We start from the raw sequence: 17885 nt of genomic DNA on the forward strand, positions 1-17885 counted from the left end.
AGATACTAGGGGGTGCATCACTTAATCAAACAAATTGATTTAGTCAATAGAGCACCGAAGTCACATCCACGACACATCCTACCTGGGTCGCATTTTGGAGGTCTGTCTGTCTGTTTGAAGTACAAACAGCTGCAATACCACTGACCACCAGCCAGCTGTGTTGTTGAGCAGCCTGCACCGCTCAGTTCACACAAGGGGGAATCAAACCGGTCTCCCATAGACCTTTTAGGGGCGCAACGTCTGTTTTTTGTGCGTGACAGTCTATGGATGCGTTATCTGTACCCCCATCCCCCCCTGAGTGTGAGCGGGTGACGTCGGGACTTTGATTGATTGAATAGTTTATTAGACATAACCAAGAAGACGCCAGGGGGGCGTGTAGGCATCCGCCTTGTTGACGGCAGACTGCTGGGCTGGCGCTTTGGCATGGGCTATAGCTATAGGTTGTCTCCATATATGGAGCTCAAGGTGAAGGCCTTCGTTATTTCACCTAGAGCTCCATATATGGAGACAACCTATAGCTCCATGTATGGAGACAACAGCGATATCCAGTCCTGACATCAGACTAGTGTAGAAACCTCATATATGGATATACACTAGTGATGCACCGAATATTCGGCCTCAGAAAATATTCGGCAGAAAATGTCTAAAAAAGCATAAATCAGGTAGCTGTAAGGTACGGCCATGACAGCAATGGTAAGAAAAAGATATATAATATTAATCATATTCAGATATTTGGTTTTCGGCCAACTGTTTTCGGTATTCGGTTTCGGCCGAATGCTGATAGGCATCGTAGCATGATGAAAAACATTACTTGCACGGTCTGCTCGCGTATGTCTCGTGGCAGCGTATGACGTAATGATTACTTGTGCTTGATAGGGCAGTGGTGTCGTATTACATACATGTATACATAGGGGCATTAACTTTAATCCACCCGACACTGACACATATCATTACGTCACCATTGAAAACCAATTATACCCTGGCATAACGCTGGCATTGGTACATATCACGTCATATGCTGATACGGGACATACGCATCGTAGCACCTGACGAAATACATTACTTGCACGCTCTGCTTGCGCAAGTAATAATAATAATACATTTCATTTATAACACACTTTACAAATTTGAAACTAATCTCAAAGTGCTACAAGCTAAAATATTTAAAAACTGTTGTGATTCATCTACATTTTCTATTTTCTTGAATTGATAGTAGTGTGAGGTCTGTGGACATAATGGGTTCTGTGACATTTATTGTTCTGTGATTGTTTTTAATGATGATTGACAGTTTGTGGTCGCTATAGAGAGACGAGAGAGCGATAGAGAGACGAGAGAGAGGGGAGAGAGAGGGGGGAGAGAGAGAGAGAGAGAGAGAGAATTGTTTTTTTGTAACAACTGTGTACAGAGTTTTGAAAAAAGGAAGGGGTTGATCAGTTTAAGGGAGAAGTAGCCTGAGCTAACGTATTAGGTTCCTGGTCTAGAGGGGCAGGTCGCTGGGTACCGAGGCTAAGGGAGAAGTGATCATTTCCTCTCCCTTGGTACTCCTTTTTCTCAAAACAGAAAAATGCTTTTCGATTATTCGTTGCAGCTCGGCCCTGTGCACACACATCCCACCTGTGTTTGTAAAAGGTCAAAGACTAGGCCGGCCGGCCCTAAGAAATTTTAATACATATGGTTGATGGAATTATTATAATTTAATTTAGTAAGACACTTGTATCTTGACATTTCTCATAAGATGATAATGCGATGAATTGTACAGATGGCCTAAAAGCCCCCAAAGCAAGTTAGAAAATAGCCTAGTAATGTAAATGTTTTGAAACATAGCCTTGTTGTTTGTCTTTTAATTTTTAAGACTTGGTGGAAATTAATTAAGTAGCCAGTCCTACATTTGAAGCAATTCAAACATTTTCTTGTACGGGGGTCCTTGGAACAAGTTATTTTCAGATGGCAATGACAATAAAGCATTTGAGAACCACTGCTTCTACAACAGATACAGAAACAGTGACGTAGTCTCGCTCCAAATAATAGCAAGTCTACAAGCTCACAACCTTAGAGTATGTATATATATATATATATATATATACAAGCTCACAACGCCTTGCAGTCACTTGCGATACGTTGTGAGTTGTGAGCGTGTTATTTACTGTGCAAGACACTGCCATGCTAAGTATAAATTAGGCAGCTGCATCAACAGCATTTTAGCCTCATCCAAAAGAGAAAGTACAGCTGGATTGTGCTGGATGGAGTGCAGTATTATTGACCTAGGCTTACCATACGTCCTCTTTTGGGGGGCTGTCCGGGCAGTCCGGGGGGGGGGGGGGGGGGGGGTTATAAATTCCTTCAAATGTCCGGGGTTTTACACGTATCTGTACGCTCACAGACCATTCAGACAAATGTGTATTACAATGCACGTTCAATGGTTCGTAGTGGAAAAACACTGTGAGAGGCGTACTTTCAGCCCGAACGCCGGAATATGTATTATTCATAACTCTGCATGCGCTCAGCTGACAGCACTGGTCCCGACAGCAGTCGCTCCGCTGTTTGCAGATAGACTTCACTGCTGACTCCTCTTGTTCTCAAAAGTAGGCTACTGTTTTCTTAGCTGACCAATGAGAAGCAGATTGTATTGTCTGCAAAGGAACTATGTGTCTGTCACAAATAAAAGTTCTGCAAGCCCATGTCATGTCAACAACACAGACAAGGCAGTTGTGCGCGAGGTGAGTCTTGCAAATTAAATTGACCGAATAGTATTTTGTACAACCAAGCAAAGCATAAGATATGATGGTTTGGAGAATAAGCTGGTCTCTCTTTTTATAAGCCATTGCATACAGGTTCTCAAACCTTTTAATTCCAAGGACCCCCATAACTCTGAGAGTAAAACCAAATGGACCCATAAGAGTCCCATTTGATTCCATTTGTACAGTATCAGAGTTAAAAGTTACAAAAGGGTCCATTTGGTTCCATTTGTACACTCTCAGAGTTACAGACCTGTAAGGGTCCATTTGGTTCCATTTGTACACTCTCAGAGTTACAGACCTGTAAGGGTCCATTTGGTTCCATTTGTACACTCTCAGAGTTACAGACATGTAAGGGTCCATTTGGTTCCATTTGTACACTCTCAGAGTTACAGACCTGTAAGGGTCCATTTGGTTCCATTTGTACACTCTCAGAGTTACATTTGGAACCCCCTCAAGGAACCATGAGGGTCCCTGGATCACACCTTTTGAGAGCCACTGCTTTAAATAAATGCATAACTAATATAGAGCTTTTTTTTATCAAAGTTTCTTTATTAATTTTTCAAGTCACATATGAAAATAGCATACAACATCTTTTGAACTATTTTTATTTTATCCCTCCCCCCAGAGTTCCCGCTCTGAAAGAACCACAAGCCCGGTATCTTGTACCATTCACAATGAAATAAAAGGCACATACAAATATACATAATAGAATAAATTAATCAAATATTGGACACAATATGCAAACTAATAATAATAATAATAAAAAATAAAGTAAAATAAAAACAATTACAGTAGGGTCAGTGTAATGAGTTAAGGATTGTTGATGTCAGCCGCGTTCATCCTCTCAATATGTGTTAAAAAAGGTTGCCAAATGGTGTAAAATTTTAAAGCACCAGCGTACCCTCTTGTGGAGTAGCGAATCTTCTCCAATGTCAGATGATGTAAAACATCATTAACCCAAGATTTAAAGGTTGGTGGGACCATTGCCATGGTCAGTACTATGACAATCTGACTCCACATGCTGGTGTATTATGCTATAGTAGTTGTCGTTGGGGTTGAACCTGTAGAATTCTGAGATGTTCTGCCAGTCTTCGTTAGAAAGGGAGGTGATTGTCGCAGGTGGCATCTTCTGGAATAAGCTCGTAAGGTTCCTTTCGGCAAGTTCCTTGGCCTGTTTTTCAATGCAAGACTCCAGCATGACGCTCTCTTCCTGGGCATAGGCCCTCCAGAACGTCACCTGCAGGTAGTTGATGGGGGATTTGCACCTTGCCACACAGGTCAGGAACAGGTAGGACACGATGATGGATGCAATCACCAGCCAACCCATGATCTGTAATTACCACCGTCCACCAAGGAAGGTTGAGATATTTTAGATGATAACTCTTAACTCATGCATAACATATTCATTAAATAAACAACATCATGGGCAAAAGCCACTGACAGAGACTATAAACAAAACCACCTTTATGTTTACAGTCGAAACAATGCCACTTCACTTGCTCACCTGGGATTCTGCACGAAGTGTTGTGAGGACGTCATCTTTGTCCGGCGCAGTGCTTTTTCCAGGGCATGGAAACTTGTATAGCTCTTCCTGGCACGTTGATTGTGTATTGTTGATCGTACTGCCACAAAGGTGATCTTTATAGACTGATAAATTAACACCAGTTAAAGCACACGTAACGTAATGACCATCGAGTAGGGCCACAGCAATCCAAATCCAAGGTGCCACAACTGCGGTTGTGCTTATCTCCAAGAACATGAGAACGGATTTCAGGCTGCATTTAGATTTGCGAATACATAGCCCCGTAAACAGTTTCCATGTATCTTTGCTTAAGATGAAGCCTAACACGAACAGTGCCAGTGCAGGCACGAGAAGAAACACCATACCGTAGAGAATGTTCCAGTCATTGCAGGGACACCTGAACACTGCCCATGAGAATATTTGCTCTCCTCCTGCAGTAAACACTGCAACGAATACAAGATTTATCTGTTTATTAGCAGCAATGCTAACCAGGACGCTTTTGCACTGATCCATGTTTCTATAGGACAACGGATGGTGCCTCTGCTGTCTGCTCTGAGTGTTTGAATGGAAATGTCACAGTTTTTTGTTCCTAGCAGTTTAATACACTTTTAGTTCCCCTATCCGTTGTCAGTCAACCAATGCAACTCCTTGCAACTGCCATTGGAAATAATGGTTGCAAGGACTTGCATGTTGCAAAGAGTTGCATGTTATGTTGCAAGGGTTGCATGTTGCAAGGAGTTGCATGGCGACCCTCTGTTGTGCTTAGGGCTTAACCATGTAAAACCCGGATGAATTTCTACTTGCAAAAAAGAGATTTCAACCTTACTACTACTTTTTACTACTAGCACTTAACAGAGGAAATGATGTAAAAATGTTATGCACATTTATAATAATTATTAAAATAATTAAAATAAATTAATAATTTACATTTGGGGGATATCTTTCTCAATAATAAATAAAACATGTTCTAGACATTCTAATGATCACAAGAAAACATATATTACAGTTATTTTACTTACTTTTATCAGGGTTAAAGGTCATAGGTTCAAAATGTCAGCTTCTGTGGGGGGTATTTATATGCAAATATCATGACCAATGGCATTGCAATGAACATCAATGATGACGTTTAGGTGAAGAAGATCATAAAATAATATTAATTAATTAATTAATAAAAATATGTTGTATTATTGCAACGCTGGGTGTTACAGGGTTAAGGGATCTCAGTGGTCCAGAGACCCTCGGGGTTCCTTGAGGGGGGACCAAATGGACCCTTGCTGCTGCCAGGTTCTGGAATCCAGACCAATCTGTTACAGGAAAAAAAAGATCTCTGGGGAGATTTGTCTGGAACTCCTCTATTTGAATTAGGGATGCACCGATCCGATACTCGTATCGGAGATCGGCGCCGATCCAGGCTAAAATTCTAGATTGGGTATCGGATCGGTGGCCGATCCATTATCCGATCCGATCCGATAATTATGTGTAATTACAGTATGAAAACAACTCTACCTCCTCTGTGACACAGCAGTGTAGTATTGACAGTATAACATGTGGAATGCAGCCAGGCTAGCCTGCGCACACATTAACCTGGTCTAATTGTTGCACAGTTATTTAATAAATAATTCAGTGCATTTATATCTGTGTTTGTTACATTTTGTTTTACAAAGTTTGGAAAGTAATGTTTAAGTCAAGCCTTGATGTTGCCTTACACAAAATAATGATTCCAGACTCCACACAGTGAGGCATACAGCTTAATAGGTTATTACGTTTCTTTGTGGGGGGTATCGGATCGGTACTCTGTATCGGCAGATACTGGACCCCCATGTATCGAAATCGGTATCGAATGCCAAAAAGCCGGATCGGTGCATCCCTAATTTGAATTACATATCCCTCACCCCAGAGTTGTGGGTGACCAATCAGAAGTGAGACTTTGTTCCAGACTAACATCTACGCAGTGTTCTTAGTCTGGCCATGCCAGGCTAGGTTCCGTTTGATTCCGTTTAGAAGCTCTCAGAGTTATGGAGGCCCTTGAAATTAAAATGTTTTGAGTCAAGAACCAATGGTCTAAGCAGGTATTTGTTTTGATTCCATCTTTCTAGCTGGGTGGTTTGAACACACCCTTCCCAGGAGGCATGACCCCTGGCCTGTCCACCCCAGGGGCAGGAGACCTGGACATGAGGAAGATCGGCCAGGCCAGGAACACTCTGATGGACATGAGACTGAGTCAGGTAACGCCATGGTTCACCCCAATTTATGCCACCTGTTTTAAAGAAAGTCACACTGCACATTCAGTCAGTGTGAATTAGAATTAGTGTGAATTAAAGTGACACTGTGTAACTTATTCTATTAAGTTAATTGAAACGACTACTAATGTTATGCAGTGTATGACTTTTAAGTGATAATCCTAACTTGTTAGATTTGATCTATAGCCCATTCTGACCGGGCACCCATTTTGGTGTTAGCATCATGTTATGCTTTATCTATTGAAAAATAGCAGATCTACAAGCTCATATCGCGCCACCGAGTGGCGCGATACGAGCTTGTAGGTCTGCCATTTTTGAAAAATCGAAGAACGACTGACATTTCTAGAATCTGATCTCAGGTCAGAATGGGTTCATCAGACCAGTGTGTGTCCGGCGGAAACCTCGTATGAATCTGATCTCAGGTCAGAATGGGATAGACTTGACTAGATCTATGGGAAGGTCATTGAACAGCGAAAATGCTTTGTCCCTCCCTCCAGGTGTCTGACTCGGTGAGTGGCCAGACAGTGGTGGACCCTAAGGGCTATCTGACTGACCTCAACTCCATGATCCCTACCCATGGTGGAGACATCAGGTGTTGACCCCCACACACACACACACACACACACACACACACACACACACACACACGGACGGACGGACGCGCGCACACACACACGGACGGACGCGCGCACACACAAACACGCACGCACACGCACGACCGGACACACACACACACGCACACAGATTAAAGTTCTCAGTCGGCGCAACCATATGAGGCTAACAAGTCTTCTATAGAAGCATGTTGCACAAGCTTGTAGATCGGCTACTTTTCAGTTACTTTGTGTTATTTTTTTAGTTGCACTAGCCCCTCCTATGCCCAGCTTTGAGGTTTTTGTGTGAACACCAACATTGGCTGATGATTGGCTGATCACCCCATAGAGATGATTTGATTAAGCAAAGTACTACATATTGAAGATTTGTGTGAAGTGAGGGCAGAAAAGTGAAGACACCAAAAGTGATTGGCCCGGAATGACATTTGTGATGATTTGATTGGCTGATCACGAAATGTGATGTATGATGATAAGAGTGCCCCTCAATTCACACGAGTGTGATGTTTTTAAGATTCGAGCATTTGAAGTGGTCAAACAACTAGCAATATGTTCAGTACATAATACAACTACCCCAAGAATTGTATTAACACACAAAAAATATATAATTTACATAGTGCCACTTTTTTATGTCTTTTGCCTTTATTTATAGTATAGTATATAATTATATTACTATATATATACTATAGTATATACTGTATAGTAAAGGCTGTCGGTATCGGAGCCATGGCCCAGGCCCATAGTGCCACTTTTAAAATGTAATTTACATCGGCATGTCTCTAAACGAGTCTCTCTCTGTGAATTTTCGAGCACAGTGACATCAAGAAGGCTCGCTTGCTGCTGAAGTCAGTGAGGGAGACCAACCCCCATCACCCCCCGGCCTGGATCGCCTCCGCCAGGCTGGAGGAGGTCACTGGCAAGCTCCAGGTGGCCAGGAACCTCATCATGAAGGGCACGGAAATGTGTCCCAAGGTGAATGCTTAGGAGGCAGGGGGGTGGGCAACCTGTAACCAAGGTGAATGCTTAGAAGGCAGGGGGGTGGGCAACCTGTTCCCATGGTGAATGCTTAGAAGGCAGGGGGGTGGGCAACCTGTTCCCAAGATGAATGCTTAGGAGGCAGGGGGTGGGCAACCTGTTCCCAAGATGAATGCTTAGGAGGCAGGGGGTGGGCAACCTGTTATCAAGGTGAATGCTTAGAAGGCAGGGGGGTGGGCAACCTGTTGTCAAGGTGAATGCTTAGGAGGCAGGGGGGTGGGCAACCTGTTGTCAAGGTGAATGCTTAGGAGGCAGGGGGGTGGGCAACCTGTTCCCAAGGTGAATGCTTAGGAGGCAGGGGGGTGGGCAACCTGTTCCCAAGGTGAATGCTTAGGAGGCAGGGGGGTGGGCAACCTGTAACCAAGGTGAATGCTTAGGAGGCAGGGGGTGGGCAACCTGTAACCAAGGTGAATGCTTAGGAGGCAGGGGGGTGGGCAACCTGTTCCCAAGGTGAATGCTTAGGAGGCAGGGGGGTGGGCAACCTGTTCCCATGGTGAATGCCTAGAAGGCAGGGGGTGGGCAACCTGTTGTCAAGATGAATGCTTAGGAGGCAGGGGGTGGGCAACCTGTTGTCAAGGTGAATGCCTAGAAGGCAGGGGGGTGGGCAACCTGTTCTCAAGGTGAATGCTTAGGAATAAGTCAATAACTTGGCCACTTTCAACCTGGTGAAACCATATTTCGTGCATTATACCCAGGGAGAAAAACACCCCTTTTTGGATACCTGCATTTGCCATAACATATAAGGTTGTCCACCAGAAATAATATAATGAGCCAGTAGGATCACAACCTATATAACCTAATATTTTGCTGGAAACCCAATATGGCCGCCACAAAATTAGCCCCCATTAGATATAATTGGGGGTGAATAGGGCAAAATCTTAAAATGTCCACGAAACTTCACAGGTTAACCCGTTTTGGGCAGGAACCCTTTTTGGTGTTAGCATTATGTTATGCTTTAGCTATTGAAAAATAGCAGATCTACAAGCTTGTGGGGGGCGGCTGTGGCTCAGGGGTAGAGTGCCTGGATGGTAACCGTAAGGTTGCCAGTTCGAACCCGGTCTCCCCCAGAGTTACTGTCGAAGTGTCCTTGAGCAAGACACTGAACCCCTAATTGCTCCCGATGTGCTAGTTGGTGCCTTGCATGGTTTCCGCTGCCATCGGTGTATGAATGGGTGAATGTAATGCACAATCTCTGTAAAGCGCCTTGGATAAAGGCGCTATATAAATGCACCATTTACCATTTAGGTCTGCTATTTTTTTTAACGACTGCTTTTTCAGAAAACTGTCAGGATGTAGAAGACATTTTTAGAATCTGATCTCAGGTCAAAATCGGTTAATCAATGATATGAATACAAACACTTTTTGTATTGAACGTCATATTGTCACAATATGGATATTGATGTTTGTGATATTGAATGGTTTCAGAGTGAAGACGTGTGGCTGGAGGCGGCGCGGCTCCAGCCCGGGGACACGGCCAAGGCGGTGGTGGCCCAGGCCGTACGCCACCTGCCCGGCTCCGTCCGCATCTACATCAGAGCCGCCGAGCTGGAGACCGACATCCGGGCCAAGAAACGGGTCCTGAGGAAAGGTACGTGTGTATGGGTCGTACCGTACGGCACCGACTGACTCAAAACAAATCCAAAATGTTTCATGAAGATTCCATGAGATGACACTGTTGTCCCCAATTTCCGGGGGGTGCATACTTAGTTTAGACTACAGTCATTGATTAGACATGGGTTAAGGTTAGGTTTAGGTGTGCTGCCCCGTGGGAGGTTAGGTTTAGGGTGAGGGTTTGAGATAGGTTGTAATTGTAGGACTAACTATAACTGCACTCTGTCGAGTGCATACTTGCTTGTTGCACACTAGTAGGCCATAAATGGCCAACTAGTGAGCAAGCAGAGCGCGCAAGTCCTTTCGACCGCTGTAAACTGTCAAATCTCAGTATCTCTGTGAAGGAACGTTTGAAATGTATAATTTTTTAGATGTAACTATTTGCACCCTACCTACTTTATGCATATAAACACCTAGTATTATTAAGTATGATTCAAGTTTCTATCTATATAAGTTTGGGTGAAGAGCTAGTCATACATATACACACACCACGTACTCTGGTCCCAGCAGATCAGGCAAAACTTGCTATTTTATTTTTACTGATTATTTATATTGTGTTCGGATTTCGGGAGATTAACCGAGTATCCGACGGACTCAGCAACCGGCAAGACTTTAACTAAGATTCAACACGCATAGACTGAACTAAAATGTTCCAATAATCGCTTCTCTTTACAAACGCATGCTTTTTATATGAGAAGCGATTATTGGAACATTTTAGTTCAGTCTATGCGTGTTGAATCTTAGTTAAAGTCTTGCCGGTTGCTGAGTCCGTCGGATACTCGGTTAATCTCCTGAAATCCGAACGGTTTTAAATCATAGAGCACTAAAGTGCCTATAGTTTAAAATAGAGTTCTGTTTGAACGGACGTGGCCGGTTGAAAAAACCGACCGTTCAAACAGACGTGCAGTCTTAAATCGTTGGTGCACTAAAGTGCCTAGTTTAGAACAGAGTTCTGTGTGGACGGACGTGGCCGGACAAACCGACCGTTTACACAGACGTGCAGAGTTTTAAACACAGTAACATAAAAAGTGGGTGCAGAGGGGGTGAACAGGAAGGGTATGTTTTTTAAGATAAGGAGTAAAACTGCCACTCTGGGGGGTCTGTGTCTTATTCCTCAATCTAGGAGGTGGATGTTTAAGACATATTAAAGCAAACCTTTGTCCGGGCAAAAGGCCATAAAACAAACGGACATAGGTGGACAGAGCATGTCGTCCAGGGTTCAATCCTGGCTGACATGACATGGAGCACCTCCACCAGGAGTGGAGGTGTCATAAAAAGGGGCTCTGGTGTCGCTCCCAGCATCACACCATTAGACACATAAGTGTGATTAGCTGCAACTGATTTTAATACATAAGCCAACGGACTCAGCAACCGGCAAGACTTTAACTAAGATTCAACACGCATAGACTGAACTAAAATGTTCCAATAATCGCTTCTCTTTACAAACGCATGCTTTTTATATGGTTTTATTCACTCGTTATTACACATAAACACACACACATACACACTGTTTGCTTCCCCCTCCCCCGACACAGGATGGATACAGTACTCCGGAACTTTGGCTAATAGTCTGCCCCTAACCTATCTGTCGCTGGGAGTTCAGCTCTCATTGAAACATTCTAAGCTGGCCCAGACCGGCCACTTGAGAGCCATTCTTCGCTCTCTCGATCTGGTACAACTTAGCTGTTGGTATTAGATTAGTTCAACACTACCACCTTTGCATCACCTATGCTCATGTTTACCTATGTTTTCTCTATGTAACCTATGTTTACCTCTATGGTTTTAAATCATTGGCCTCTCGCCTGTTGCCCTCACGATCTTCTCCTTGAATCTAACCCACTACTGGTTTACACACATGGCCCTGACTGCAGGTTCCACCTCCCTGGCAAAGTTTTCAGCCAATCGAAAGCCCAGACTGCTCCTTATCTGCCTGAGAGAGGTGGTTATGTTTCCACCACACTTCCTGTCGTGTAAGGCTAGCTGCTATTTCAGACTAGCATAAACTGGTCGACTCTTAGATATTATACAGGTGTTTTGCTAACCCAATATCTAAGTGTGGACCCTAGAACACGTATCGATACACATTACAGGAATTGAAATGGTAGGCTACTTCATACATTGCTCCCCTGCTATCAACATGTGTGTAATCAGTGAGTCAGCCCCCCTTCCTCTGTAGAATTGTAAAACACCCCACACTCTACAGGAAGGTAGCTTACCACCCAACCCCCCAAGAGTTGCTGGCAGCCTATTTATTGCCCCACGGAATGTGGACAGTTCTTCTCTCTCCCCTGATGAGAGCACATGTCCAGATCACCTAATACATCCCCAATCTTGATCATAATCTCGTCCATTCATAATTGGACAGTACATATAGTATACGTATGACTAGCTCTAAATGATGACGTAAGAGATATGGTCATTTGTGGTCGTTTTGTCCCAGCAAAGCAGGCATATACTATATAGGCATATACTATATATAGTATATAGGCATATACTATATACGTATACATATACATAGTTGTAAGTTGATTAGCGGTATACTGTGGTTACTTTGCGCCAAAAACCGTGACAGCTGTCCCGCCATTTGATGTTTATGCAAGAAAACAGCTAATCTGTGCCTGGTTTGCTGGGACCAAACGACCACAAATGACCATATTTCTTACGTCATCATTAAGAGCTAGTCATACATATACACACACCACGTACTCTGGTCCCAGCAGATCAGGCACAATTTGCTATTTTATTTTTTACTGATTATGTATATAGTATACGTATGACTAGCTCTAAATGATGACGTAAGAAATATATATAGTATATATATAGTATATAGGCATATACTATATACGTATACATATATACTCTATACTCTATACTGTATAAAGTGTGTAGTTGTAAGTTGATTAGCGGTATACTGTGGTTACTTTGCGCCAAAAACCGTGACAGCTGTCCCGCCATTTGATGTTTATGCAAGAAAACAGCAAATCTGTGCCTGGTTTGCTGGGACCAAATGACCACAAATGACCATATTTCTTACGTCATCATTAAGAGCTAGTCATACATATACACACCACGTACTCTGGTCCCAGCAGATCAGGCACAATTTGCTATTTTATTTTTTACTGATTATGTATATAGTATACGTATGACTAGCTCTAAATGATGACGTAAGAAATATGGTCATTTGTGGTCATTTGGTCCCAGCAAAACAGGCACAGATTTGATGTTTTTCTGCATAAACATCGAATGGCGGGACAGCTGTCACGGCGGAAGAGACCGGGCGAAAACATTACTTGCGCGCTCTGCTTGCGCAAGTAATGACTGGTCTAACCAATGACTAGTCTAAACCAAAAACTCTCAGTCTAAACTAAGGTCTGCACCCGCCGGCCGAGATAGCGTTCTCAAATTCTGTCTGCTACAGTATGCCCCTTGCCAGCACACACACTACCATTATTATTTTGGGCATATTGTAAAATAATGTATTGGAATTTCTTTTTTTTTTTCCTCCAATATTTTTATGTTTTAAGATCACAAAATGTTCATCTCTTTCTTACGTCATATTTGACTATTTGGCCAATTTGGAATTAAAAAGATGTTAAAAGTCCTTAAATTGTAACTAGAATTAGAAATGTGCAGATAACCCTGCAGACACTAAAGGTCCTTTCATGCGTTTTTTTCCCGGATAAACATCAGGACAATTGCAGAGAAACGCATCGGTCAAGTGCAAGGACCTTTTTATACTGTATGTTGGTTTGTTTACAATGTTGCACATGAACCCATTCTGGGCGGGAACCCCTTTTGGTGTTAGCATTATGTTATGCTTTAGCTATTGAAAAATAGCAGATCTACAAGCTAGTAGGTCTGCTATTTTTGAAAAATCGAAGAACGACTGACATAGAAACATAGCGTTTTCAGAAAACTATCAGGATGTAGAAGACATTTTTAGAATCTGATCTCAGGTCAGAATGGGTTAAGCTAATCATCTGGAGATCTCACCCCTAGCCCTGGAGAACGTGTCCAAGTCTGTGCGTCTGTGGAAGACCGCGGTGGAACTGGAGGAGCCGGAGGATGCCAGGATCATGCTGAGCAGAGCAGTGGAGTGCTGTCCCACCAGTGTGGAGGTACGTGCACGTACAGTAACACACACCCATTTTGGTGTTTCAAACATTATGTTATAATTTAGCTATTGGAAAATAGCAGATCTACAAGCTCATAGCGCGCCACCCGAGTGACGCGCTACGAGCTTGTAGGTCTGCTATTTTTGAAAAATCGTTAAAATGTGCCTCAAATCTTTCCGAAAATTGTCATGATTTAGAAAACTTTTTTTAGTCAGGCCTGAATGGGTTATGGAACTTTGAGGTGCTCGGGTGGCGCGGTCGTAATAGTATAGACCCCATACACACACAATATGATGATGCCTTACGAGCTGGGGCGGTACTATACTGTACTTTATACTGTACTTAAGTACAATTTACTGGAGTACTTATTTTAAAACTTAGTTACTATTTACTTTGTACATTTGTATATTATAACATGACATAAAATAGCCGATCAATGTAGATCTATTTTCAAAATATTTGTATACATTTGAAAACTTGTAAAATGGGATAGTTTTGATACCAGTACTCTTACTCAAGTACATTTTTAATCCCAGACATTTTTGATTTTTCTTTACAACATAGTAATTTCAAAGCAATTATTCACATATATATTTGTACGTCTCTAAATGTTTTGATGAATTGAACATGGTGGACCCTGTTGTAAACAAGTGTAATGCTTAATTGGGTCGTCCACTCACAGTTAACAGTCTTTGTATTGAGCTTGTGCTTGAAATGTACTGTAATTCTGCAACCTGTTAATAAATGTTTCAATCAATCAATCAATCAATCCAAAGCTTTGGCTGGCCCTGGCCCGGTTGGAGACGTACGAGAATGCCCGGCGCGTGCTGAACAAAGCCCGGGAGAACATCCCCACGGACCGCCACATCTGGATCACCGCCGCCAAGCTGGAGGAGGCCAACGGCAACACGCAGATGGTGGAGAAGATCATCGACAGAGCCATCTCCTCGCTGCGCGCCAACGGCGTGGAGATCAACAGGGAGCAGTGGATTCAGGTACAAACTCATCCACACTAACCCAACGGCGTGGAGATCAACAGGGAGCAGTGGATTCAGGTACAAACTCATCCACACTAACCCAACGGCGTGGAGATCAACAGGGAGCAGTGGATTCAGGTACAAACTCATCCACACTAACCCAACGGCATGGAGATCAACAGGGAGCAGTGGATTCAGGTACAAACTCATCCACACTAACCCAACGGCGTGGAGATCAACAGGGAGCAGTGGATTCAGGTACAAACTCATCCACACGCCGTTGAATTTGGAGTGTCCTGAACCAGGACTATAGGTTAGGTTAGGATTTAGAAGGTGTTTTTCTCGGTCTCAGGTCTAAATGGGTTAATTTAAAGCCTGCTTCTCGATTATTTGATTGAAAAAGATAGAATAATCGTTAAAACAAAAATAATGGACATTAGATACATTTGTACATAATGATGAATAAATGTGGGACTTTCACCTTCAACATCACTTGTGAAAGAGCTGCTATTCATGTTTAAAGAGGGAGGGGGAGGGACTGTATCAGTTTCCATCCTTGATTTGGGTGCCAGCATTGTCTGGCAAAGTGTCATGTTTCATTTGGGCACAACGCACTGAGCGCAGCACGCCAAGCGCTGCCAATTGGTTGTGCGTTTAGCATTGGTGCACTTCTTTCTTCCACTTACATAGTGCTGTGTAATTGGAACCTCTCACTGCAGCCGCTGCTATTGTTGTTCGCTCTGTTGTTCCTCTTCTCTCCAGTGCTTTTTTGGCACGGGTAATGCGATTGGCCACGGTGGGGTAGGTTAATCAAAGGGCTAACGGCAGATATTTTTGTAGTGCCAAAAAAAGATGTCCTTTGATGTGACGACCAAAAAGGCTGTGCTGGCTGCTCCGTCTCAATTATTACAAGGTTACATTTCCACCAGGGGAACCTCAATATCCATCTATAAATAAGGTTTATTTGGGATGTATAGCCATAGAGAGACAGGGAAGAACCTTTTTCCCCACACAAATTGCTGTGGAGATGTATTTTTAAGGCATATATCTAAATGACGGAGTGGTTGTGCAAAGACTCGACCGGCAGCACTGTTTAATGCAATTTATTTGTGTGTGCTATAAGTATTTTTTGTTGCATTATTCATGACAAAGTTGTAGAGTATGTATATCCAAAACACAAACAAGCAGAACGCTAGCAAACACTTCACTCGTTCTTTGTTTCAATCATGTTATTATTATTTTCACAATTATATTACCAGATCATCTTCTTCTTAAATACACTAGTTTAAGCTTGTCACATGCAACTCTATACCGTCATATGCATATCGGTCGCGCGAATTATCAAAACATTAGAAAGTAATACTCTCACAAATAAATTGCATTTAACAGTGCTCTCGGGCGGGTCTTTGCGCAACCGCTCCGTCATTTAGATATATGCATTTTTAAGTGGCTCCAGCCAGGCAGCATTCCTCTAGGTTTGCTAGCCAAGGATTGGGGTCCACATCTTTGTATACCGTATTTAAAGTGACACTATCTAACTTTTTTTAATTAATACAATGGTATGTAAATACAATATAACCTATACAATGGGGTGGGGGGTTCCATTGAGGGGTTTAGATCATGTCAAAGGTCATGTCTCAACTAGGCAACACGAATTTCGACCTGATGGTCAAGATTAAAATGTTCCCCAGAGCAAGCAGGCTCTATTAGCTCAATGGTAAAGATGGCAGCACTAACGTAGGAAACAGGGTTAAAATCTGGAGTAGAAGAGTAGTTACATTGTGCAGCTTGAAGTTATTTGTCATATCTGCCATTTGCAATGTCTGATTACATAGCAAAAATAAAACGCAAACTGAAATGATTTACATTGAGTTACAATGTCCAACGCCAACAATCATTAATGGCTGTTAATTATGACAATTAATGGTCAACTAAAATGTCCCGGTTGTGCCGGCCCTAGCTGACAGTAGTGTGTTACTTCCTGGCTGTGGTGACAGGATGCAGAGGAGTGTGACAAGGCGGGCAGCGTGGCCACCTGCCAGGCGGTCATCAGGGCGGTCATCGGGATCGGCATAGAGGAGGAGGACTGCAAACACACCTGGATGGAGGATGCAGAGAGTGTGAGTAGTGTGCTCACCATCCAGTTAGTACACGTAACTGGCTTCTGAAGAGAAAGACTAGAGGAAAACATAGGACTAGACAAAGAAGACTAGACCAAGACAAGAACTCAGTCACACATTCAGTCATGACAGAAGGGAGTAGAAACCAAACTCACATGCACAACCCACAAAACAAGTGAACTCGGGAGTCCTCTACAATGAAAAGCTATTACATCCAGCCAATGGATGGATTGTACAACGTTATTGCATCCAACCCTCCCCATCTTGTCGTTGCTGTCGAGGAGAAACCTCTTATCTCCCTATTTTAACCTTTTGTTTTTTGTGAAGGCCCACTTGATCGTACTACACAAAAGCTCAGCGATGTGTTTAGAGCTTTCCTTGTAGATTTGTTACTTTTGCAATAAATGTACTCCTGAAAAGTAGCAGTTTTGATTGCCAGAGCCCCGCCCCCGGGCCCAACCATTTAAATCAATCGGGACACATCGCCTGCATAATTGCTGATACCAACTTCCTAAAAATAATTTAAATAATGACCGATATATATCAGCCAAACTGATGTATCGTTTAGGCTCTAGTGAATTCTACAACGACCACTAAGAAACATTTAGTTTGGCATGAAGGATGTAACTGTCTGTGTGTGTGTGTGTGTGTGTGTGTGTGTGTGTGTGTGTGTGTGTGTGTGTGTGTGTGTGTGGTGTGTGCTAGTGTGTGTCACATGGTGCGTTAGAGTGTGCCAGGGCCATCTACGCCCATGCCCTGCAGGTGTTCCCCAGTAAGAAGAGTGTGTGGTTGAGAGCTGCCTACTTTGAGAAGAATCACGGCACCAGGTAATGTGACGTCGGGTCACTCAGGTTTAACACTCAGTGGTTATAAGACCTGCGTCTCATGTCCTCTCTCTCTTCCATGTCCCCTTTGCTCT

At 43.1% G+C, this 17885-nt stretch overlaps 2 protein-coding genes across 2 annotated transcripts in view; one reads left to right on the forward strand and one right to left on the reverse strand.

Moving 5' to 3' along the window:
• Positions 1-17885, forward strand: part of prpf6 (PRP6 pre-mRNA processing factor 6 homolog) — a 32172-nt gene that overhangs the window by 7910 nt on the left and 6377 nt on the right. The window contains exons 6-13 of the mRNA XM_083769083.1: positions 6357-6485; positions 6998-7092; positions 7924-8080; positions 9569-9731; positions 13754-13872; positions 14646-14864; positions 16844-16966; positions 17672-17793. Of these exons, the coding sequence (XP_083625209.1) occupies positions 6357-6485; positions 6998-7092; positions 7924-8080; positions 9569-9731; positions 13754-13872; positions 14646-14864; positions 16844-16966; positions 17672-17793 (1127 nt within the window). The remainder of the gene's footprint in view (positions 1-6356; positions 6486-6997; positions 7093-7923; positions 8081-9568; positions 9732-13753; positions 13873-14645; positions 14865-16843; positions 16967-17671; positions 17794-17885) is intronic.
• LOC310861288 (calcium homeostasis modulator protein 6-like) lies at positions 3703-4773 on the reverse strand (the record flags this gene model as incomplete). The annotated part of the gene is made up of 2 exons (XM_083768687.1): positions 3703-4068; positions 4243-4773. The coding sequence occupies 2 exons, from the start codon at positions 4771-4773 to the stop codon at positions 3703-3705; spliced, it is 897 nt and encodes a 298-aa protein (XP_083624813.1).

This window comes from Protomyctophum parallelum (genome assembly GCF_964188405.1).
Source record: "Protomyctophum parallelum genome assembly, chromosome: 7".
In the NCBI taxonomy this organism is placed as follows: domain Eukaryota; kingdom Metazoa; phylum Chordata; class Actinopteri; order Myctophiformes; family Myctophidae; genus Protomyctophum; species Protomyctophum parallelum.